General features: G+C 42.7%; 1 protein-coding gene across 1 annotated transcript in view; it reads right to left on the reverse strand.

Annotated features, from left to right (window-relative positions):
• HSPA12A (heat shock protein family A (Hsp70) member 12A) overlaps positions 1–26,445 on the reverse strand; it is a 64,545-nt gene that overhangs the window by 13,641 nt on the left and 24,459 nt on the right. Inside the window, exons 4-6 of the mRNA XM_056849737.1 lie at positions 22,451–22,637; positions 20,582–20,686; positions 16,844–16,960 (exon numbers count right to left, since the gene is read on the reverse strand). Coding sequence (XP_056705715.1) covers positions 16,844–16,960; positions 20,582–20,686; positions 22,451–22,637 — 409 coding nt within the window. The remainder of the gene's footprint in view (positions 1–16,843; positions 16,961–20,581; positions 20,687–22,450; positions 22,638–26,445) is intronic.

The following is a 26,445-nucleotide window of genomic DNA, read 5'->3' on the forward strand; positions in this document are numbered from 1 at the left end:
AATAATGAAAGCAGCACATTGGGGCTAGCTGCACCCATGAGATTTCTGCATAATCAGGTAAACCTCTGGCATGCAGAAATTTTAAATAAAACACACAAAAGGTAGGGGAAATCCTCCTCCAACAGACAGACATAAGAATGTGCTGTGCCATACAATCAAGGCAGCTTGAAAGCAGAGCGCACGCACAAGCTCAGATTCTATCTGGTGACTGTTAAGTAGGGTTGCCAGGTACCCACTGGTGGCGGGCAAACCCCGGTAATGTGCCCCTCTGCCCACCGACCAGCTGAGGGCCGGCGGGCAATCGTGTAAGCGCGCACCAACGCAACACTTCTGGTTTACAACTAGAAGTGCCACCTCGCGAGGAGCCTTAGACCACTCAAACTAGATCACACATGCCATCTACACAGAAACATTCCACCAAAGGTGAGTGGGGACCTGGCAACCCTACTGTTAAGCCAAAGGGAAGTAAGCAATTTACAGGTGGCTTCTCTTTGGCTGGGGTGTGGGGTGAATAACTGGAAGTTCCCCAGCTCTTCCTCAATGCTTCTCCTGCCCAAAGAAAAATGGTAAGAAATTTCCATCTCACCACTGAACTGTAGAGAGGTCACAGCTGAAGAAGCAGGATCCCCCCCCCCCGAGCAAGAGTAAGACACGCCAAGGCCCTAAACTATGTCAAGTATGAAGCCCCATAGCATCCCTCAAAGCAATTTAGTAATTGTAGTAATTGCTGTTTATTAGAGGCCCCCATAATCTGAGAACCAAAACTGTAGCATACTTAGCTTGTGCATAAATCCAGCTCTGATTCCCTCCCCAGTATGTCTCCACAGCTTAGCACCGTGTCAGACTGTCCCTCAGCACTTCTGCACAAGGAAAATTGTAAAGGCAGTGGAATAAACTGGAATGGAGGAATAAAAAGTTGATTTTTCCCTCCCCTGTTTTTCCTTATGGGTCACATACTTGTCACTATATCTCAATGGAAACTGGCTAGCCCTAATGTAGATGACAAACAGACATAATGGGACCACCCACAGACAAGATAGGGGTCTCAAGGGACACCTAGGTATGGAGAAAAATATGACTTCAGATTAGAGTTGCCAACCTTCAGGTAATAGCTGGAGATCTCCTGCTATTACAACTGATTTCCAGCTGATAAGAGATCAGTTCCTCTGGAGATAATGGCTGCTTTGGCAATTGGGCTCTATGGCATTGAAGTCCCTCCCCTCCCCAAACCCAGCCCTCCTCAGGCTCTGACCCCAAATCCTCCCGCCGGTGGCAAAGAGGGACCTGGCAATCCTACTTTAGATTAATCAGAAGGAAAATAAACTTTGAAAGCCAATTCTGAGCCTCACTGAAAATGCTTCTGAAGAAACAGAATGCTGAGGGCAGCTGAGTGTCAATTAAAGGGGAAAACGGGCAATTAGCCTACTCAAGCCCTTGCCAGCTTGCAGAATCCTGGAGGGGGAGATTTCCAAACTGCTGATACCTCCTGTGATTCTTCTCAGCCCCCCAGCTTGCTATATCTAACAGTAAAGTAACTGGCCACATTATCATGAAAATAGCAAGATGAGGCCACTCGCAGGCAAAATACGGATTTCTACATACACAGGAAACTTCCAAAATATGCAGAAATATATGACTGTTTTATCAACCAAGAGCAGCTGGGTGTCACTTAAAGGGACAAGGAGGGGAGGTAGGGTTTCCAACCTCTAGGTGGTGGCTTCCCGCTATTACAGAGATCAGTTCACTTGGAGAAAATGGCCACTTTGGAAGGTGGACTCTATGGCATTATACCCGACTGAAGTCCCTCCCCTCCCCAAACCCTGCCCTTCTCAGGCTCCACCCCCAAAATCTCCAGGTTTTCCCCAACACGGAGCTGGCAACCCTAAGGGGAGGGGGAGAAGAAATTAACCCGTGACTCCTCCTCTATGGGAAATGTTTGAGAGGGGGGGTAGAATTTCCAAATTGTTCCCTCTTCCTGCAGTTCTTGTGGGGATCCGGCTTGCAGTTCTTGTGGGGATCCAGCTTGCAGTTCTTGTGGGGCTCCAGCTTGCTGAAAATTTTTCTCTTCCAACACTCTGGTGTCTGTGACTCACCAGAAATAACTTCTAGTGAGTCATACATATGACAGTCCATTTGGGGAGTGATTTAAGGAACGAAACAGCTTTTAATTAGCGATCATTTAGTTCTGTATTGTGATCTACATTAAGGAACACATCTGCACTTTTTATCAGTGTATCATATTGTGTAATGTGAAAGAAATGCTGATTGTAAACAGGATTACAGAGAAACAGTAAATAAAAATAAAATAGAAGCTTATTTACATACACAAAACTCATTAGTAACGCCTCAGCTATTAGTCAGCACTACAGAGCTACCTATCTTTATTTCACCAAAACATATGGCTGCTTCAGGCCCTCCTGATCTAACTATGTTGCATACAACTTTTGGTAAATGGCGTGCTGGCATGATGTTCGACAAAAAATGGAACACATTCACATCTGTTTACATTTTCAAAGACTACAGTTAGTCTTCTTTTTAAAAGATAGGCACGGATAGGCAGTTTTAAAAACTGGCATAGATGCCGGTGTTGGGACCTCAGTGGCAGCGCGGCCCTCAGACACTGGCGTGGCCTCCAGCTGGCATTCCTCCAGCACAAGTCCCCATGTCAGCATCCCAAGAGGCATTCCTGGGGCATTCCAGAGGGTGTAGCTAACCCCTTTCATGCTGGGAATGCCCCCTCACACAACAGTGTTGCTGCGACACCATTTTTGGTGCTGCAGCATCGCAGTTTGCAATGAGGCCTTTCCCGTTTTCGTGTTTTTTAAAAATAAGCCACGAAGCCTTATTGGAGGTGCCGTAGCAGCACCACGGCCACGCCATCCCTGGCCACTGTGGCTCTCATGAACGGGCTGATAGTATTCCAAATGTGGGCACACCGATCATATTACAATATTGGTCATTTTGTTGTCAATTCCTTAGATAATAATCTTCAGCATGGAGTTTGCCTTTTTCAGTAAATACAATTCTTTTCTCAGTGCAGCATTTTTTCTTCTCTTCTGTGACTCCACAATGGTGCGTCCCTCAGTACTGAGCCACTTATTTTGAACTGGTTACCACTTTTCGTGTTTTAGGGTTCCGTTCCAATTAAGGTTCAAAGCAGGCTCGAGAGTTTAGGTGCACATTGATTCCGGTTCATTAAACGAACACACATACACACACCCGTCTGAGCCAGTTGTGGGTTCAAGACTGATTCGACCCATTGTTTTTAAATAAATACTTAAATAAATAATAAGATTGGGCTGGATATCTCAATTCACTCTTACCCTAATTGTAAGCTTAAATGAAAGGGCGAAGACGCATGGTCATTTAGCCTCCTTTATTCACTGAGCCAGGATTCAGCCAGGATTGAACACATGCGTTTTCGCCGAATGTGCGTTCGATCCTGGCTGAATCCTGGCTGAAACAGGGAATAAAGCGACCATGCATTTTTGACCCAAGTGAACACATGGCAAAACAGACATGTCCACATTTGTTACTTGTTCACTGCAATAAATGCAATGCTTTATATGCACATAAGTAGTATCTGTGTGAAGTAACAGTCCTGTGTGAAGTGACGAGAGGGGCTGTGGCTCAGTGGTAGAGCATCTGCTTGGCATGCAGAAGGTCCCAGGTTCAATCCCCAGCATCTCCAGTTAAAAGGACTAGGCAGGTAGGTGATATGAAAGACCTCTGCTTGAGACCCTGGAGAGCCGCTGCCGGTCTGAGTAGGCAATACTGACTTTGATGGACCAGGAGTCTGACTCAGTATAAGGCAGCTTCATGTGTTCATGTAACTGAATCACAGATTCACCAACAACTCTTAATGCCATTTAAGCTGACTTATTCCTATTTAAGTGAAAGGCATATTAAGTAGTTAAGATCTACACGTGCTGTTTTAACGGAGGATGGATCACAACCACACACCCTGCTCTTAAGGATAAACATTGCTGTGGCCGTAGAAAGTGGCTTGTGCGGCCATAACTTCAGCAGCTCCCCACAAGGCTACTGGGCACTGTGCTATGGCTGTCAGTTATCACCCCATCATATCTACTTAGCAACATCCTCTACTGATTATGATGTGACATAAGTACAGAAAAACAAAACAGCACCACATCAGAGTTGAATATGGCCAGGGGTGGGAGGCCGAAGGCTGTAGTGTGTGAAACAGCAATATAAAATGGGAGAAAAATCAAGGGGGCCCATCAAACAGAAATATCTCGTTGACTCAGGAATTCCCTGTACTGCTAGTTCAACATGTTACAGCTAGACTCAAAGTATGAAAAGCAAAACAGAGGCACTGAACATCTGTTCGTATGCAATGTGTCATTTTCATTTATTCAAAAATTTCCTGCTCTGCTATGTGCACTAGCAGTTTTCAGTACAACTGGACATGAAGCTTGCAGAGAATGAATGTGCTAAACTGGAACATCCAAACCCAGACATAAACTATATGCAAACATGTTCCAGACATGAAACTAAGCCTTGTCAACTGAACTTATCTAAGAGAAACATTTCTTCGCACTTCAGTGCCTGTTCACTTATTCTCTCCTCTCACCCCGGGGAATATGTGTTAAGGCAAACCTCCTTAAAATAATGGGAAACTCAAAACCATATACAGTCTTTAGTCTCCCACATCTGCCTCAAGTGCTTACATCGGTGATTGCATCTGACATAGTGAAAGATAAGGGGCTTGAAGTTAAAAAGCTTGAAGTTATTTGAGTTCTCACAGACTGGGTTACCGAATTCAATCATCTTTTCAGTCTGAATAATATGCAGAGGAAATACTGAAAAGATCTTGAAGATCTGCGGCATCCACAGAAATTCTACAGCTGAACAAGCCGTTTAGTAGTCTCATGATTAGTTCATTAAATTATGCTTGACAAGTGACAACAGTCACACTCAACCCTTATGCTACTAATTATTTTCATATCAATACAAATACTGATTTGACAGCTCATCAAAGCAGAGTTGAAAACAAATTCTACCAGGGAAGGAGAAAAACCCCTCTGCTTTTACCTGACGTTTATTTCTGTGAATGTGTAGTAATCCTACAATAACTGTTCCCAGTGTAAGTCTTGAGCTTATCACAATTAAAGAAAATACATTTGGAATTCCTATTTTGATGTTTGGAATTTAATAATACTAAATAATGAATTTTAAGCTATCAAGGAATTTCAAATACTGGTAATATAGGTCTTCTTTTGATCGCGAAAGCATTTTATGACAGTGTGTTAGTTCTGTGTATTCCATTCTATAAGCTGCTGTGAAGAGGAATCAGAATATTTTCTGTCAGTGTAGGTTTTTTTAACATTAAAATTTGTATTTAACATATAATTGAAAACAATTTAAATAAATTCAGAGAACTTTAAAAAAGATTACATATGAAGAACATTTCAACTCCCCCCATACTGTGAATATAATCACAAACCAGCATAATTTGATTCCCTTCTTTGATTCCCATTTTACAACATGTGAAATACTGGATAATTTAACTGATAATCCTACTGATCAAAGCATTGCCTGTCATCAGGCCCTTTGTTACTATGAACTGACATTAAGCAAATGGTTTGGACAGAAAAACATTTGCACAACTGCAACAGCTGCATGCCAGTAAAAATGTGTGTGTGGGGGGATAACGGTGCCATTTCAACTTTTCACTTAGTATGAAAGTTTTTGATGCCAACTTCTCTACTTCCACATTTCCTGCTAAGTTACTGATGAACATTCTTTCAGAAGAAGATATCACACTTCAGAATACTGTTTAACTAGGCTAAGGTGCATCTTTACTTTCTAAAATCATGAAAAAGATATGTCATGGCTGAACTAACCTATGATTAAGGTCCAAAATACAAATTACACAACAAACCCATGATCAGCTCTCCTGACAATATAATATTAGCGCCTGTCTTACCCCTCCCCCTGTAACTAATACCAGTTTTAGCATGTGTGTACCTTAACGGCAGGATAAAAGGATTGAAACCTCCCACACCATGGTTTCAATTCAATTCTCTCTCACACACACACGTGTGTGTGAGAACACACGTGTGTGAGAGAACAGAAATTTACTTGACAGTTTTCACATTTAAAAAATCCAGTGATGGATTTCCTGAGTAACATGTAGTTTGGCCCTTGCACTATGACATTTTGATTCTTATGGTCACTGTTTGGATGTTAGGCCTCTAACACTGATTTGTTAGAGGTGAATTGCATCATTGGGGTAACTTTATTTTGTGTGATGAGATTACTTCAATTTGTTTTTTTTGCAAGTTATATTTTTAGAAAATAGAAAACGAGATTCTTAGGTATAATAACTTGTAATTTAAACATTTAGCTAGGATATATTATATCTGTATGAGTCTTGCCTTTGCAGCTAGAATTCTGATGTTCAGAACTGAAAGCCATTTGGATTTGGAAGGGTAATCCAAGGGTAATATTGTCCAGTGCTCTACACAGCAGGATTCAAGACATTTAATTATCCTTGAAGGATATGCTTTCAGACCCTCTTAAGATCTCCAGAGAACGGTATTTGGTATCTTTTTTGGGCACTTGTTTTTCATTCTCTAGCCAGCAATGAGGTGAAGAAGTATTACTATTGTTCAACTTAAATCCACTCTGTTAAACTCATAACTTGTTGCCCTTCTTTCAGCAACTCTGGTTCACAACTCCTTCTTTGTGACTTAGGGTTGCCAACCTCCAGATAGTAGCTGGAGATCTGCTATTGCAACTGATCTCCAGCCAATAGAGATCAGTTCACCTGGAGAAAATGGCTGCTGTGGAAATTGGACTCTATGGTATTGAAGTCCCTCCCCTTTCTAAACCCTGCCCGCCCTCAGGCTCCACCCCCAAAATTTCCAGGTATTTTCCCACCCAGAGCTGGCAACCCTACTGAGACTCCTTTATCTGACAGTTCATATGTCCTCTCATTTTCTCCCCTTGATTTAAGACTTCCATACACCAAAACTTACTCCGTCTACCCCAAAGCTGAATCTGTTAGCAAATTTATAATCATCACTTTTTGCTGGGGATGTTCCTGTATGGTGGCTTTCACCTATCATGTTCCTGAGGTTAAGCTTTGCCATGCAGCCACCACCATGCATCACATTTATAGAGTAATGTACTTTTTTTTGGAAACAAGTATTTTTTTTGAAACAAAAGTAGCTTAGAATCAGTGAAAGATAAATAACATGTTGGGGAGCCAAGGAAAAATCACTAGGAGAACTTTTTCCTGATAAACATGGTTGTTTTAATTCATCTTGAGTATTTGCAAACCACAATCACAGGCCAGAAACCCCAAAACAACCTACTGCCCATCTGTATCTATATCTAACACGCAGTAGCTTGTACAGAGCTACTGCAATTATATAACCTAGAGATTACTCCACCAGTGGGCTTTATGACAATTCCAAGTAGGAAGCAAGATGGTGCTGGACAGCCATATATCAAAAGAGGTGTCCTGTTCTTTTCCTGTGTGTATCCTCCCTACTTGACGCTGGACTGTTTATACCTTTTACTCATCATGTTTCCTCATGGCATCCACAGAACTTTTTTAAACAGGAAAGACTCTGCTGTTCCCAGCACAAATTCTTTTCTGCCACTGCAGCAATGTGGGTTTGATTTCTTACAAACTATTATTGCTTTAAAAATTCTTTGTTGCAGTAGGAATGGTCATAGTACTAAGAGAGAAAATCAGTGATAACGCTTTTCAAGAGATGCCAAAGCTCAGTCAACCCCAGCTTTTCCCACAGACAGCACTGTTCGAAAGTTCATTGCATCTGTAGAAGCCTTTCAGATATCATATTTTTTGCAAACATGGTCTAAAATGTTGTTAGTTGCTTACAAGAAACAACAGCAGGTTCTTCTCTGCTTGAATACCTAATAGCAGTTCGTAAGCTGTATCTACAAATGCAGGATTGGGGTATGTTCCATTAGTCTGGCACAGTCAGTACATTTGTGCAAACCTAACCGCAGCAATTAGCAGGTGTAAATTGAGATTTGTTAGCACATATTTCTCGTTCCATGCATTTTAACACCATGATCAATTAAGCTCCCTTAATTAATTATGGCTTTAAAATGTTGCAATCTTGTACTACGTTACAGCTTCATAACAAACAGTGCTTATGCTGAAAAGGGAATTCATAAGTGAAAGTGTCACCAGAAGAACAGCATCCATAAGAACTTGCTGTAATAGCACCAATCCATTCACTGACAACAATCTGCCTCTATCGGCAAGTGCCAATTAAGGGGATTTCTCCATTTCCCCTAACACTGCTAATGTGTCTAATTCCTGCTGCTTTCGCTATTCTGGAAAGTCTGGCAGAAAATGTACAGCAAGGAGGAATTGCACTTTTAAAACATCGTTTCTCTTTGTTCCACAGGATCTTTCTGCCTTTTTGCACCAAAGAAAAGAATTAGCCACGCATTAACAACCATAATATGTCCGTTATAAATATACATTAGCCACCCTCTAAAAGGCTGCTTGAGCTTCTGCTAACAGAAAAGCAACAACAAGATCAGATAACCTATGACAGTCCCTCAGAATCATGTACCAAAACATTCCACCTTCTTAAAAAAAGAGAGGCATGTCATAGAAATCTTAGAGACACAGTGTTTGACCCTAACTGGTTAGTGTAGGTTTCTGCAGGCATTTTACTACATATATCCAATTTTGGATAACATTCGAGTTCTGCAAAAATTTCAGAGCAATCCTATTCAGTGACTCCAGTCTAGATTTTAGTGATCCTCGGCGGCTAAGGACTGAACTGTTTGAGATTAAAAAGACAAAGAGAGTTTCTTGTTGGTCAGCAGAGATGGCAGGGGAAAAAATGAGGTTTCTCCCCCGTCTTTTTTTCTGGTCAGCAGAGATGGAACATCTACCAGGTTTCAGCAACAATGAAAATAAATTTATCTTTTCTACTACCACTCATCCATTCTTGTCTTCATTTTTCTCAAGCTATTGCTGGAGTTTAATTCACCACTATAAATGTTCTCAAGGACAAGGAAGGAAACAATCATGGGAAGATGAAAAGTTTCTGCCCAATCAGTGCAGTCATGTGCATGGCATGTTAGAAACAACTGGGAATATGGACTGCACCTATGATCTGAGGTTTATAGTAACATTGGTTTTGGCTATTAAAAAAAATGGAACCTCTGTCCTTTTATGCATGGCTATTTCCTTTGCAGTCACCCCTCCAATGACTTTGGGTCTTTTTTTTGATTATGCATGCCATTTCCCACAGTCAGAGGTCGCCTCTCTCCCTGCTTTTCCCCAAATTTTGCCCGCATTTTCAAATTTGAAATAAAACAGGTCTCTGAAAACACGGACAAAATGCAGCAAAACGCAGGGGGAGAGCAAGGTGACCGCTGATGGTCAGAAAAGGCATGCATAATCAAAGCAAAGACCCTAAATCATCAGAGGGGTGACTGCGAGTGAAACAGCCATGCATAAAAGGCCCTTAACTCAAATCTAGTTTACAATCTGTCAAAGGCACAAGGCTCTTCAAATACACTATGTAGGAAATTATATTCTTCACGCTATCTCCATTGCCTTGTGTTTCCTGTCCTCTACACACTAGCCATTTATGCATGACTGTTTCCTCGCGGTCACACTGCCGGCTGCTTTGGGACTTTGCTTTGATTATGCTTGCATTTTCTGACCATCAGAGGTCACCTCGCTCTTTCCATGTGTTTCCCCTGCGTTTTCTGGATGCTGGCTAAACACAAATCCGGAAAACACGTGGAAACATGTGGGGGGAGAGAGGCGACCTCTGATGGTCAGAAAATGCAAGCATAATCAAAGCAAACCCCGAAGTAGTCGGTGGGGTGACCACAAGGAAACAGCCATTCATAAATGGCCAATAGGGACCAACCAGGTAGCAAATTCAGGTAGAAGAAGAACTGAACATTTAAGTAGTCACTCCTTTTCAACAGTGATGGCCAAATGGCAAAGGGTGGAAATTATTGGACAGCAGAAAAAAAATTTACTTTTAAAAGGTTAACATAAAAAGATCTTTTGTGCTCTTTTGTTGCCAAGATTCATAAATCTCACGTATGTGCAAAACTAATAATTTCACAGTAGTAATTATAGATTTTACTAGGCACTAGTGCTTCTAGGCCTACAAGTAAACATGTCCTTGGATACAAACCACCAGACTGCTGTTAGGTTAATAAGATAGGTGGGGGGAAACTTCCATAAAGTAATAAATGTCAATGTTACAACAACGTGGGGGTTTGCTAGTGCTTTGTCAGAAAGTAAATCTCATCTCTTAAAGCAATGTAAAATATAGTTCTTTTGCAGTTTTCCTATTGTCGAAGAGATTTTTCATCCTAGAAAACCAAACAAACCAAAAAAGAATGAGGGAGGAAAAGTGGACCATCCTACACTACAGGGCAAAATAAATAGATAAATAAAATTAAAAAAAAAATCAAATTAAAAATGTATTAAACCCATGGCAGTAAACAACATAACAAAATAGCTACAACATATATTATATATTTTTAAAACTGTCTCTGAAGGAATACAAATGCATCAAACTATTAGGCTGGATCCTGCCATTTCATTCTATTGGTGCCCAGGTGTTCCTGTGTTAGTAGCACGTTTTGTGCAAGAACAATGGGGCAGATCCTGGTGGAACAAAATGGAAGGAGCCAACTCAACAGTTTCATGTATTTTGTAAACCTTTAAAGACAATCTTCAATATAAATAATTTAAATTACATTTATATTGTTCATTGCTGTGGGTTTGATACATTTACAGCCCATTCCTTAGCTTTCAGCAGCCAGGGACGGCAAGGAGGAGGCTCCGCTGTAGTGCCTTCTAAGTAATCCCATGGCTGCCGAAAGCTCAAAAATGGGGCTTTTCGCCTCACTGAGAATAGCGAGGCTGCGTCTGCTAAAAAGGGGCGAAAGGGGATAGGAGGCTGTCCCCCCATGGAATGCCCCAGGAACGCCCCCTGGGACGCCAGAATGCCGGCGTGGGCCTTTGCACTGATGGGACACTGGCAGAAGGCCCTGTCGATGTCCTGGGGTGGCACTGCCATGGCAGCACCAGGAGACCAGCGTCCGGGCCTCCCCGCCAGGGTTGGGGCCACTTATGGTGGTGTAAGTAGCCCGGATGCTGGCGTGGGGGGCTCCAACACCGGTGCAGCCCCTTCCTGGCCTCCTGAGGACTTTTGTCCTCCTAAGTCAGGAATGAGCTGTTAGGAAAGTACATAATTTGGTCATTAGACTACACTTATCTTTTCTGCCGTCTACAGATTCTAACGTATAATATCATGAATAGTATTGAACATGTATTACAGGAATACCATTGCTAGAACAAAGAATTTATATCCTTCTTGCAGTGCTGTCCACCCAATATTATAAGTTCTTTCTTTTTATTCCCCGCCCCCATTTTTTTACTCTGCCTTTCCTCTCAAAACTCCAAAAGCCAGTTTATGACATTAAATATTACAGCAACTGCTGTCTTCAGCCAACAGCCTATTTTTTTATGTTGTCACTTCCCTGTGATTTGAGTTGATCACACACTTGCATTTCAAAGCTTTAATCTGCCCTCAGTGTTTATGAAGCTGGTTGGTAAACACACGTTCACAGACAAAAAAAATAATTACCACAGATGCAGACACTGTTCAACAACATTCCATTGTGCCACAAATGGGAAATGTTAAGACAGCATTAGCCTACCTTGCGCCTAACATTGCTAGCTTCCATTCCACAGGTACACATGCACACAACAGCAGGCAAGCAACAATAGACAAAAGTAACACATGGGTCTCTCAGGTTTTGGATTTACCTACAACTGTGTCGTTCCATGAGAACCTTTAAGTGATTTGCTTCTGGCACTACCATTAGCAATCCCACAATACAGACTGTTGAGAAAAACGTTGCTCAACATTAGAGACATGCACAAGATATTCAAAATGGTTAGGGTAGCTCTAAATAACATTAGGGGTTACTGAAAATACCAGTACACAGAAAACATGTGACTCATAGTCACTGCATGAATTATGCTAACTATAAAAAATTATCTAATACTCAGTGATATTCTAGTGGAAAGATATGCACACCTAACATGAAAAAGACACAAATCTAAAATTAAAGGACATATGCAGACTAAGGACTCCTGATATGCCAAAGGAAGGACACTGGGTTTTACAAGGGGTAACACGACACCGTTTTCTTGATGTTGGGATTTACCAAATATCGAGGAAACTAAAATCAGAAGTTAACATTCATGTGCATGGGATACAACTAAAAATAGGATCCAGGCTATGAGGAATGAACCTGTAATGAAAACAAACTTGCTCTGATACAGATTGTTGTGCATACAAAACTTCTTCCTGCAGGATGGAAATGATCAGTGAGTTTACAGGAATTGAGCATTGGATGAATTAAATATTCCCCTGTAATTAAACAGAATGGGTAACTTCTGAGCACTAAGAGGACAGTGCAGAATCTTCTGGAATTTGTGGCATTTTCACCATCAGCCATGGTATCCTTCTGGAGAGGCTGGCTGAGGAGGAGGGGTACCATGTTTCATTGATTCCACTCTTACGTGACTAATGATTCCAGAAAGTAGTGTTGTGCACTGCTGCTTGGCCCCAAGATGTTTATGCTATCCAGCGGGGTTCCATCTTATCCCCCATACAGTTTAACATCTACATGAAACCGCTGGGAGAAATCATCAAAGGATCTGGAGGTTCCACCAATATATGGATGACACCCAGGTCTACTTCTTAACATCTGAGTCAGGTGGATCTATGATGGGTGTGTGAAAATCCTGAACAGGTGCCTGGAAATGGTAATGGGAAGGATGAGGGCCAGTGAACTGAAGCTCAGTCCTGATAAGATGGGTACTGCTGGTCAATGACAAAGATTATTCAGGAAGGAGGAGTCAGTCTGTCCTGGAAGGGTTGCACACACCCCACCCTGAAGGAACAGGTTAGTAACTTGGGAGCACTGCTGGATCCTGGCCTACAGTTGGAGGTCCAAACCTCCTCTGAAACATGTAGTGCCTTTTATCAGATTCGGCTGATACACTAGCTATTGTTGTCCCTCAAATAGAGTGATCTGTCCACAGTGATCCATGCTCTGATAACTTTCAGGTTAGATAACTGAAATGTGCTTTACATGGAGTTGCCTTTGAAACTGGTCCAGAAACTTCAGCACATTAGCAGCCAAAGTAACAGAACAAATCACCCCAGTGCCGAAAGATCTCCACTGGGTGCCCATTTGTTTACGGACACAATTCATAGTACTGGTTCTTACCTTTAAAGCCCTAAATGGCTTGTGACCAGGGTAATTGAAGGACTGCCTCCTCCCATATTGTCCAGCCTGCCAGTTGAAATCTGTCTCAAGCCCTGTTCTCTGTGTCCCCACCTTCAGAGGTGAGCCAGGTGGCAACCAGAGACTGTTTTTTCCCCCAGTAGTGGCATCTCACTTGTGGAATGCCCTTCCCTTTGAGGCTTGCCCAGTGCCCACGCTGCTTTCCTCTAGACACCAAGTGAAAATGCTTCTGTTTATCTAGACTTTAAAAAGGGGTTTATTTTTTAGCACAATTTTGGCTTGGAAACAATTGTTTTAAGCTATCTGTGGTCTGTTTTTATTATCTATGTTTTTATGCTGGACTGGGCCTTTTAATATTTCATTTTTATTTTTATTTTGTAAGTCACCTTGGGCAGGTTCCTGGAGAAGTGGCATAATTTTCCCCCTATACACACACACACACACACACACACACACACAGGGTAATATTTATATTGGGATTTCATCTTAGCTCTGGGTTCCCAATTCCCTATATATTTTTATTCTGAGAAATGGGGGGAATGGATGAAGTTTCACTGAGGAAGGCTATTCTTTTTTCCATAGATAACTTAAATGACATTTTTGCTCATTCATATGGGAACTCTGGCTCCTCCATTAATGACTGGGATGGCGAGACATCAGAAATGCTGATTCAAAGAACCCAGTATCCACAAACCAAACACACAGGGATTGTGCAAACAATACCTACAAGTCCAAAATGGCCAAGAGATTAGCAGAGCCAGTACAAATAGCACAATGCAAATGATGGGCTGCTCAAGACTGTTACGCACACAGGTTTATGATACTTGTTCTGGCCCTGTTTTTTGCATGTCCAGTTATTGCTCAATCACTGAGGCCCAAAGGAGCTGTTATACACCAGGTGAGTGGAGTGTCCTGATTTTTTTTAAATGAAAAAGAGCCAAGGCGGCCAGTTTGAGTGGAAGAACAGTGGGAAGCAAGGCTCAGACCTTACCTACTAGCCCAGTTTGCAGTTTGCTGGCATGCGCTGGGGAGGGTTGGGAGCTGGCACAAGGTTCAGAGGCTTGTTCAGTGGGGCAGGGGCTCAGCTGGGGGGGGCAAGCATGTCTGAGGAGGGCGGGGTTTGGGGAGGGGAGGGACTTCGATGCCATAGAGCCCAATTGCCAAAGCGGCCATTTTCTCCAGGCGAACTGATCTCTATTGGCCGGAGATCAGTTGTAATAGCAGGAGATCTCCAGCTAGTACCTGGAGGTTGGCAACCCTATCTATGCAGCACCAATGCCTGATGCTGTAACCAATAAAGTTGTGGCCATTTCCATTCCAGCTACAGTCTCTGTAATTAACTGTATGCTAAGACCATCATAGTATAAGGATCCAGGGATGGTAATTGCATGCCAAGGGTGGCCAGGTTTGGGGAGCTACAGTAAGTATAGCCAGCTCCAAGACACTCCCCAATTCGGCTCTAGGCCAGCAAATGGAGTTTGCTTAACTTTTTCCCCTCTCTGTATGTCTACCCAGAATCAATCCCAGGCTGTTTTTCTGGCCACAAGGAAAAAGTTATAAGAAACTCATATATTTCCTTGGGTGGAAAAAAGCAGGTTGTATGGGCAGGAATTTTGAGAAGCAAAATGGCTAGAAAGAAAAGGGTTATGAGCAGACCGCCCCCCCTCTGTCTCCTCCCTGCCATTCCTCTGGTCAAACTGGCAAGACACTGTTAAACTGTTACACACATCTGCCATCTGACAGCTAGTTTGGTGTTCTGTTGCAAACACATTGCTAGGCTCCAACTCTGCAGATCTAGGCTGGTGGGTTCACAAACCAAAAGAATCGTGAGCTTCCCTGCAGTTAGTGAGCAGAACTTACATATGTCACACAGCTCCCACAGACCCCAGAAGGCTTTCTTTCTGCCCCAATACATGCATTGTCTTCAATGCATCACTTCTGCCCCCACCACTAATTCAAATTCTAAGCAAACCCCTCTCACTGCAGTAAAGGAGAATAATTAAGGAGCTGTAGGGAGACATTACCATTTTAGTGAGATTGTAAAACTATTGTCTGATTGTAGAATTTGGCATTTCCCTGAAGAAATGTAGAAATGTAGGCCAATAATTAAGATCGTGGTGCTTGTTCTGAGGCCCCCTCTTCAATTTTTACCTCATACTAAATGCTACTGTCATACAAATTCCCTTCTTCCAACATGGCTGGGTGTTCTGCAGCAGTCATCATTTACATTTTTTTCCATTTTGACTGTATTTGTGATTAAGGTTGCAAACCCCTCCCCCTCCCTCTCCAGACTCCACCCCCCCCCCAAATTTCCAGGTATTTTCTAACCCAGAGCTGGCAACCCCATTTGTGATCAATCAGGTTTATACGTATGAGCTTGACATGAGTAATCTCCATTTTTAAAAGGATAAAATTTCATTTTAGATAATCATGCAAACTAGCCAATCCTATCTGGAATGTACAATGGGTTACTTGCCTTCATGCACTCTTCCTGTCACACACAGCAAGGAGCCTAGCATATCTTTTTCTCTGACTAGGCCTTTCCACAAATGGTTTGGCGTTCTGTCGATCCACCTACCTTATGGTGCTAACTGAGCTTGCAGCTATGAAGCCCGGCTTTTGTACACAATGTTGCTCAGCTCTAACTGTTTTTCATACCCCTGCCTACTGTAGTCTTGTAAAACAGTGATACGCTCATGGATTAGTTCATGGTTATCTTTCTGCCCAGTTATTTCCCCACCCCCCCAGGACTCTAAAACCTGGGTCTTTCAGATTGGTTTAGCTTCTTGGCCAAGTGTGCTATGGCGGTATAAAGATTCCTCTTCCTTTGCTCTCTGGACAGCATGTGCTTTGGGCTAATGGTAAGGAGCTACCTGCTTCTGAAACCCTGGATGTGCTTTATAATTATGCTTTTATTCTTAGAACTCAGTAACTCAAACAAGTATGTCCCTAGTCTTGCAGGCAGAGAGTTTTTTAGATATATTTTTCCTTATATGTTTAGAATTCCAAACTAGCTGATTCCCCAACAATAATCTTACTTGTATCCTTTGCATTTAAATAGATTTAAACCTTCTGAAACATCTACACTGTTCAATGCTATGTTATGCTGAAGGCGATTGGTAAGCAAATATTTTGATATTATAGGGGATTCAGAGGCACCCTGGCATGATTAGGAATGTTGGGGTGAATGAATGATTTTATTATTACGGCAATAGCCAGATAAGCTGCAAACCTTGTGAATGTTGGGGTGGTAGAAGCTTGTTATTACCTTTTTGTGATTGAAAAAAGTATATTAACCAAAGAATCATAAGAACAGCAGGAGAACGCTTTTGGTTCAGACAGAAGGTCTACCTAGTGCCGCATTCTGTTTGTTGCCAAAGCTCATGCCTCTGGGTAGCCTGAAAACAGGACAGGAATGCTACAGTAGAGGGCACAAGGCAAACTAGCTCTGGATACAAGATTAAGAGACTGTACCATACCGACCCACCATACCGACCCCTTTTGCCCACAATACTATTCTTACCTTATACGCAGCTTGCCTCATAAACTGCTTTGCAGGCTGCTTCCAGATGGCTGGCACAGTGATGACCCAGCGTACCTCAGAATTTTCAAACTCTGAACCTTCCTGATCGCTCAGCTCCTGGAATAAATGAAAATAACAGAGTTGTGAGATATAACGATTGACACCGGCATTTTTTTTTTAAAGTGTGGTTCTTTTGCTGGCTCCAGTGAAGATCAGTTGCACTCTTCACATTTCTAATGTTGTGTCTATGTCAGACTCCTTAAATCATTCTGACATGTTAAAATGTGTCAAATGTCAAAGACAGGGTTTCTGTTATATCTTATCAAGGAGTAACATAGAAAAATGTTGAATTAGGAAGTTTCTCTCCAACAAGGAGACCAGAATGTGGCAAACATATCAGCTTACTTTATATATGTGTTCACAGTGGAGGTTGAGGCTGCTCTGAATTCATTCTCCTAGATATTAATCAGACTGAAAAACATTTGCTGTATCACTAACAAACACCACATTCTCCACATTTTATTTACTTGAAATGGTCATTATATCTTATATCACCATCATTAATGTATGCTTTTTTGTTAACGTCTTTCCCCTCAGAAAACTCTGAAAAGATCTGAGTTTGCGCTAGTTGGGAAAAGTATGCTTTAAGCAAATAATGAATAGTAGACAGATGTTAAGAACTTGCATTCAGTTTCTGGAGTCAGTGGTAACATGATTTAGGAACGATTCCAAGTTTAATGACCTTGCATATCTTTCTCTGCTGTCCAAACAAGAAAAGAATCCGAAAGGGTGAAAAATATTCTCCTTTGGAATGTAAATAATTTTCTAAATGTAATAAACTAGTAGGGGTATGATTACCGTAACACAAGCCACATTCAGACATCATAGCATATCCCTGTTCATGACAGACATGAATATGACTTGTTTAATTCAGAACATTTACATGCTAACTCTCCAGAGACTTGCTTGAAGCCCATTTGAAATGTGTGTGTGCTCCCTCCTTTCCTCCATGTGTGGAACACAGTCAAAAGGTTCCTGATATTGTCGAAAGCTTTCACGGTCTGAGTTCATTGGTTCTTGTAGGTTATTCGGGCTGTGTGACCGTGGTATTTTCTTTCCTGATGTTTCGCCAGGAGCTGTGGCAGGCATCTTCAGAGGAGTAACACTGAAGGACAGTGTCTCTCAGTGTCAAGTGTGTAGGAAGAGTAATATATAGTCAGAAAGGGGTTGGGTTTGAGCTGAATCATTGTCCTGCAAAAAGTATCAAAGTATCAACCTGAGATCCTTTACATGGAAATGCAGTGGCTTAGATTTGCTTGGCACACTCACTGCAAGATTATTCAGCTCAACTTCACTTGTAAGCTAAAATAGGCATTCAGAGCCCTTCTTTTTTAGACTGTAAATAATCGAAAATCAATCTTCTGAAACAAGATTCCTGCTTTGTGGATGTGGTTATACATACCTATATCATGTGAGCATAGCAAAGAAGCCATGTTCATACCTATTATATTTACAGCCAGTCTTTCTCACTGAGACTCAAGGTGGATTATAGAATAAAAAACAATGCAATTATATTATATATGGTTTTGTTCTGTATTTCATACAAGCCTCAGGAAGGATATGCTGGTCCCACCTCTAGACAGGCCTGCCAACAGAGCCATGTGTTATATAATGGCGTTTCTGCTGAATGGGAAACAACTCACAGAGCTGTTCAGTGAATCTTAATGTTGTCAAAGTGAATAATGTATGTTGCTGTGGCAGCCATTTTAAGGAACTTGGATCATGGCTTATACTAGAGACAATTGTCCTTATTCATATATGTTTGTACTTGTATGCTGTGCTGGTAGTTTTGAGTAAAATACAACAAAATTATCTGAACTGAATTTAGGATGTTCCATATGCAAAGCAGCCCTGACCTGGATGGCCCAGGCTAGCCTGATCTCGTCAGATCTCAGAAGCTAAGCAGGGTCAGCCCTGGTTAGTATTTGGATGGGAGACCACCAAGGAATACCAGGGTTGCTGTGCAGAGGAAGGCACTGGCAAACCACCTCTGTTAGTCTCTTGCCATGAAAACCCCAAAAGGGGTCGCCATAAATTGGCTGCGACTTGAAGGCACTTTACACACACACATATGCGAAACAAGTGCTCTTTTACTAAGCTAGAGTCTGCATTGGCTGGTGTCACTTTTAGGGAGGATTCTGGAATTCTTCTCCTCTGAATTCTTCTGGCTTTATTTCCCAGGTGACACATTAGCAATTTTCCACTGTTCTATCTCCCCCCGCTTCAGATTTGGTAAACAATGAAGAGCATGTGCAGTTTGCCACAGCTTCCACCTCTTCTGTGTGGCTGCATCCTTTTCTTCTTTTATGCACACATGTGCATTAACGAAACAATGGAAAAAACAATTGTAATGACATTTTTGATGCGGTGCTTTACCAACTGTGCAGGAGCATGTTTGTGTCTCACTAGCAGTGCAATCCTAAACAGAGTTACACCCTTCTAATGATCTCAGAAGTTGTAACAAATCCTCAAATAATTTTAGAAATTCTATTAGCTAGTTAAAATGGAATTCAGTGAGAATGGAATGCAGAGCAAAACATACTCCTAGAATGATAAAAGAATATAAAAGGATACCCATTTATCCCCAGTCATTTTTCATTATAGTGCTGGGGGAGGGGGATAATAAGTAAACTGATGCAAAGCAGAAAAAGTAGCTTTTCTAAAAATCAGACTAGTTATACTCTGCAAGTATAAATAGAACATGCCAGGCAAATTCTCTTCCTGTAAGTGTATTTCAGAGCTGATGCTCCAGCATTGGGATCTGAATAGTGGGATATTGCACACAGTAATGCAGTGAAATTTAGCTGTTGAGGACTATGGTACCCAAAATTTGCAGGTAACTGGAATGTTACTACAAACACTGAACAATGGGAGGGAGGGAGGGACAAAGTCAGCAGAGGACTGACCAGAGCCAGAGCGAGCGGCCCTATAAATACCCGGCCAGCAGACCTGAGTGAAAACCTCAGGTCCCATTCCAGCTGGCTGGGAAGAGTGAGGACCCTAATTGGCCCATTAAAACAGGGTGGGTGGGGCTGGCACCCAGCCTGCCGCATGGCCAGCCCCTGCCATTTCCCCTGCACCATGGAGTTGAGTGTGGGCAACGCCGGCAGCTCCCGGCCCGCAGCCGGCCTGCAGAGCAGCCCCGGCTCCAGGAACCGGGGTGGGGAGAGGCGCACCAGCGGTGGCCTCGCCAGCGCTTGCCCACCCACCCCCCACAGAAGGAGGAAAAGTGGCAGGAACTCCTGGCTCCTGGCGTGGATCCCACAAACCCAGCTCCAGGTAAGGCAGGGAGCTGATGCTTCCTGGAAACTGATTCTGAACTGACTGAGGAAAAACGGGGACTAGGCTGAAGGGACTTCATCCCTCTGAGAAAATATTCTGGTAATAAACGAAATAAATAGCAAAACTGACTTCTGTTGACTGCTACCGAGCCAAGATATCACCATCAACATGTACATGACAGAATGCTGCTGACATGACTTTATGGTAAGGAAGGAGGTCATGCACAGGAATCTAGAACACTTCAGCGCCATCCATTTGCCTTCATTTTCTACAGCTGCTAAACTTTGTTTATATCACATACCACTGCAGGCTAAAGCCTGGCAAGGTTAAGTTAGGTGGGCTGGCATCTGTCATGGTTATAAATATAAAGAACAGGAGACAGAAGAGTTGCTTTACCTTTAATGCTTGTTCCTTAAAGTATTGCAGAGCATAAGCAAATATTTCAAGTGCTTTGACTTTCTTGCCATTTGCAGCTGTCAGGTCTGTTTCCAGATTGAGGTTCTGGAGGAAGAAAATAATTACAAAGCATTAAAAGGAAGCAGAATGTCTAAATCTGCTGCTCTTGATTTGAGCGTAGGGGATTTGCTTTGTTGACGCATCACTCTGGAGAAATATGACTCAAAGAATTGCATTCTTTGCCCAATTTTCTCCTTGACAGAGGATTTCCCCATTCAGTGGTATTTTCAGGATTGTGTCATTTTAATGTTTGGTCTTTTTGCACTTCTTAGCTGTGGTTGCAATGAAATGCAAGTTTAGATTATGTGTCCTTGATTTTTATGTGCCTGGTGGCGGTTGAATGCAGCTGCTGAAGTGTTGGTTTAAAAAGACCACCACCACAATAGCCGTGCCAATAGCTTAGAAAACAGGCTGTATAATCTTATGAAATCAGAGCCTATAAAGCTTAGTCATTTCATCAGTGTATAGTAACAAGAAAATATATTGGAAAGAAAATAATCAGCAAATCTGCAGGAATTTACTGTGATGTAAAGAAAAGGACCGAGACATTTTGATAAAGAATCTGCTGGAACCCAAAATGGCATCTTTGGAATGAAGGCAGAATTAACCCACCTCAAGAAGGCCTGTTCTTTATTGACATTACACTCATGAATGGAAATTATTAAAACTGTCAAACGTTTCTGCATTTGCTTTGAAGCAAAGACCTTGTTTTTCCTTTGCTCTAAGGTTTTTTAAAAAGAGAATTATCATAAAGGCTAGATTTAAGTCCAGTAGCACCTTAAAGACCAACATGATTTTCAAGGTATAAGCTTTTGAGACTCAAAGCTCTCTTTGTCAGATACGTTGGAATGGAGATCTCTGACTCCTTACACCCCAGTCAGCAAACAGGAGGGGTATTGAAGGAACTCAGGATGCAGAGGTACAATGCACAATTGTATTCAGCTTGATGAGAGTATAGGGGAAATGCTTGGGAACAGAAAATTAGCATCTAGAACCACAGCATGTGGTAGGATTGCCAACCTCCAGGTGATTTAGTAAACTAAAGTTAGCCTGCCGTCAGTAAGTTAGCAAACATAGAACAGCAATTAAAGTTGCATGCACATAAATAATTACACATGAATTACAAAGTAGTCATGATGAATTGAACATATATTTCAAGCATATACATTCTTATAGTCCGTGTGCACTTGAAACAAACAATGAGGTGCACCGTATTAAACACAGTTCCTATGCACTAACAATAAAGTGCTCCGTAGGAATACAAATCAGGAAGTATTTTCCTGCGTCCAAGAGGTAAGAAGAGTTGTCTTTACTACAGAAGACCGGTATCCTTTCTGTTTCGGCTTGATTTAGCTTTCCTCAGGGACCAACGCTGGCTGTTATTAACATGCTTCAGAAGGTGGACTCTGGCATCATAACCCATTGAAGTCCCTTCCCTTCTGTAAACCCCACCCTCTTCAGGCTCCACCCCAAAATCTCCAGGTATTTCTCACCCAGAGCTGGCAACCATAGCGTTGGGGGGGGGGTTTACATGCAGGCAGGGTAAACTGGGTATTGTGGGAGGATTAAGGCAAAGAAAAACAGTTCTAAGTGAAATAGTTGGTCTTCCACAGCCCAAATCTAAATCAGGCAGTAGAGGATAGGAAGGTGGGACAACTGCTATTTACTCTCTAAAAAGCTATTCACAGATCTCTTCATGTCACATTTACTTTGAACCTAAGTTTACTGTAGCACTGGCAAATAAACTGTAGTACCACCATTATGATATTAAAATATTTAGGAAGAAACATAGTGTCATTCATTACTTACTCCAGTTGTGTGCAGCTTCATCTTAAACTTCTCAAAATACAACCAGTGCTTTGATTCATTAGGGTCTAGGTCATGATAGAAATCTCTGGCTGCATAACCAAAACTGTGGAACTTTCTTTCTGGAGTTAAGAGGATAGTTGTTGGTGTCTTCTGATTGGACACTCCAGGGTCTCCTCCTTCCCATCGCCTGAAAATACAGAGGAAGCCATTCTGAATCAGTGAAACTTAGACAGAGGTCCTATAGCTCGTCTGGGACAGCTCTGAGGTGGTGCACCAATTCCCGGCTCTTGACAGCTGGCAATTAACACCCGTACCCGCTATCAAAAGCCCGAGTGTGATCCTTGATGTCTCTTTATCAATGGAGGCACAGGTCACAAGCGTGGCCAAGATGGCCTTTTCCCATCTCCGCCAGGCCAGGCAGTTGATGCCCTACCTCTTCTGCCCTGACCTAGCCACCGTGTTCCATGCAACGATCACCTCCAGACTAGGTTCTGTAACATCATATCTGCGGGACCGTCTCTCCTGGTATGCCCCCCAGAGAGTGTTATGCTCTGCTAATAACAACTTATTGGTGATCCCCGGCCCAAAGAGTGTCCAGCTGTCCTCAACCAGGGCCAGGGCTTTTTCAGCCCTGGCCTGGTGGAACTCCCTCTCCAGTGAGACCAGGGTCCTGCAGGGTCTTAAGGAATTCCGCAGGGCTTGTCCAACAGAGATGTTCCACCCGGCCTATAGTTGAGGGCATCAATGGTGCATAATAGAGTTGGAAGGGAGCACCAGGGTCATCTAGTCCAATCCGCTGCACAATGCAGGAAATTCACAACTACCTCCCCCACACACACCCAGTGACCCCTATTCCATGCCCAGAAGATGGCCAAGATGCCCTCCCTCTCATGAACTGCCTAAGAATCAGCATTGCTGACAGATGGCCATCTAGCCTCTGCTTAAAAACCTCCAGGGAAGGAGCACTTACCAACTCTCGAATAAGTCTGTTCCACTGAGGAACTGTTATAACTGTTAGAAAATTCTTCCTAATATCTAAACGGAAACTCTTTTGATTTAATTTCAACCCATTGGTTCAGGTCCAACCTTCCGGGGCAACAGAAAACAACTCAGCACCATCCTCCATATGACAGCCCTTCAAGTACTTGAAGATGGTTATCATATCCCCCCTCAGTCTTCTCCTCTTCAGGCTAAACATACCCAGCTCCTTCAACCTTTCCTCATAGGACTTGGTCTCCTCACCAGAGATGGCCTCCCTACCCCCTCTATGCTGCTACCAACTGTGAACTGGGGGCCCTGACTGTCTCTCCAAGTCCACCATGGCTCTATGCTCTAGAGATGAGCGCCACTTGTTTAATTATTTAACTGATAAACAACTTTGAACTGGTTTTAAATTTTTAAGGTTATTTATTGTATGGTTTTATTGTATTTTGTGGTTTTATTGGGGAAGGCCTGTGGCTCACTGGTAGAGCATCTGCTTAGCATGCAGAAGGTCCTAGGTTCTATCCCCGGCATCTCCACTTACTAGGCAAGCAGGTGATGTAAAAGACCTCTGCCTCAGACCCTGGAGAGCCACTGCCGGTCAGAGCAGCCAATACTGACTTTGATGGACCAAGGGTATAAGGCAGCTTCATGAGTTCATGTGTGTTCATTATATTGTTATGTTGTTTTAATGATGTTAACTATGCTGACCCCAGCCAGCATAGAGTGTGGGATACCAACTGAATAAACAAATCGAATAAATAATAATGAAATATCATGGGTGACTGGCTTAGCTAATAGGAATGAATTTTATCTCTTACTTGTTATGGATATAATACCTTGTTCAGGATAGGATGCTATGATCCAGAGGGCACACATGGCAGCCAATCTTTTCTGCTTTCCCCTGGTAGCCTTTTGCAATCCCTAAGAGATGATGCTTGGGGTCAGGGAGCCTTTTTGACAAAATACCATGGGGTGTAAGGGGACTTCTGTGGGGAAGGGGAATTTGGAGACTGTCCCTCTCTTTTGCTAGCAGAGTCAGCATGGTGTAGTGGTTAAGAGCTGCAGATTCTAATCTGGAGAACAGGGTTTGATTCCCCACTCCTGGACAAACACTTGTCAAGGATGCTCTAGGCTGATCCTGCATTAAGCAGGGGGTTGGACTAGATGGCCTGTATGGCCCATTCCAACTCTATGAATTTATGAGTCTATGATCCTCCACGTGAGCGGTGGACTCTAATCTGGTGAATCAGGTTTGTTTCTCCACTCCACATGAAGCCTGCTGGGTGACCTTGGGCTAGTCATAGTTCTCTCAGAACTCTCTCAGCTCCACCTACCTCACAAGGTGTCTGTTGTGGGGAGGGGAAGGAAAGGTGATTGCAAGCTGCTTTGGTAGAGAAAATCGGGATATAAAAACCTACTCTTTTTCTAATGCTGGCAAAAGATGAAAGTGGTTGCAATTTTGCCAATTTTACCCCCATATTGCAATCTGAGAGCCAGCGGGGTGTAGTGGTTCAAAGCGGTAGACTCTAATCTGGAGAACTGGGTTTGATTCCCCACTCCTCCACATAAAGCCTGCTGGTTAACCTTAGCCAGTCACAGCTCTCTCAGAACTCTCTCGGCCCATGCAGAGGCAGGCAAACCACTTCTGAACATCTCTTCCTTTGAAAACCCTACAGGGTCGCCATAAATCAACTGTGACTTGACTGTGCGCGCGCGCACACACACACACACACACACGCTGCATCTTTATTCTTTTCTTTCTGCAACATTCCTCTGACTCACAGCATTAGCTTTTTGGGGATCATGGCATGCTTTTGGGGAATCTTTAATTAGACTTCAATGCAGGCATGTGACTCTTTGGTACTCATGGAAACAAACTAGGTAACTATGTCATCCCTTCTACATGGGATTATTCAGACTGAACAGAAGCTATTGCTTGTTAAATCCTACGCACCAGCTGCACATTCAGGGAAAGAAGAAAGATATTGTTTTGATTGGGGTTTCTTAATTACTGTAATTTTGACTCATTCATGGACTGTTATGATAATAGAAAGTGCACTTAGGAGTTGAATAACTGTGACAGCCATCTATTCTCTCCTAAACAGAAATTGCATTAGTCCTCTTTCTGGAACGAATGCCTGTGAGCTGCAGTTCTCTGGGCAACACAATGTCTCACAGATATTGTGGCTAAGATTTGGACACAACAAACTGGATGCTCCAAGCCCTTGAGACTAGGACAAAAGTGCAAACATGCAGAGAAGCTCAATATTCTTTGTAAAAGGAAGTTTCTCCTCGAGGCTGCAAGGACAGCCTTGGAAGCATACAGTGGATGTCTGTCACACGAAAGTTTATGAAGGGCTGATGGTAGCTGAGCAGGATTTGCCAACTTTGAGGGTTGGGATTTCAGTGTCTTCCTCCCCCCCCCCAAGGAACCTGGCAAGGATCGGCAAGTATTTGTGTGTCCTCTCTACATTTACCCCTTATACCATCCTAACCTAGCCTTGACCGTCCAAAACCACATTTTTTCCCAGACTATTTTTAAAAACCCAACACAACTGAATCGCCTTTTCATTCTACTGTCGATAAGAATTTCTCACCCCAATTCACCTCCCTTCTCCCAATGTTCCCAACTCCCTTGCTCAACTGCTTATCTAACTACATTGACCTCAAAGACCCAAGCCTAACATCTCCACCCCACAGCAATGGGAGCACTGAGCTCCAATCTGCTATCAAACCTTGACATGCTGCCTTCCATCAGCTGACAAAAGCTATTCATCCCTTTCCAGGATAGGAAGGAGTTGTCCCCTCCCAAGTAGTCTCTGGTGTAGGGCTGTCGATTCGGTTCATCCCGAACCGAAAAACAGCTGAATTTTCCCCGATTCGGCAGTTTTTAGTTCAGATGGAACCGAACTCAAAAAAGGCGGGAAAACGGGGAGCCAAATTCGGCGAGTTCGGGGTGTTCGGCAAATTCAGCAAATTTGGGGTTTAGCGCAGCAGCATAACCGTCAGTT

Source organism: Euleptes europaea, chromosome 5 (genome assembly GCF_029931775.1).
Source record: "Euleptes europaea isolate rEulEur1 chromosome 5, rEulEur1.hap1, whole genome shotgun sequence".
NCBI classification, from domain to species: domain Eukaryota; kingdom Metazoa; phylum Chordata; class Lepidosauria; order Squamata; family Sphaerodactylidae; genus Euleptes; species Euleptes europaea.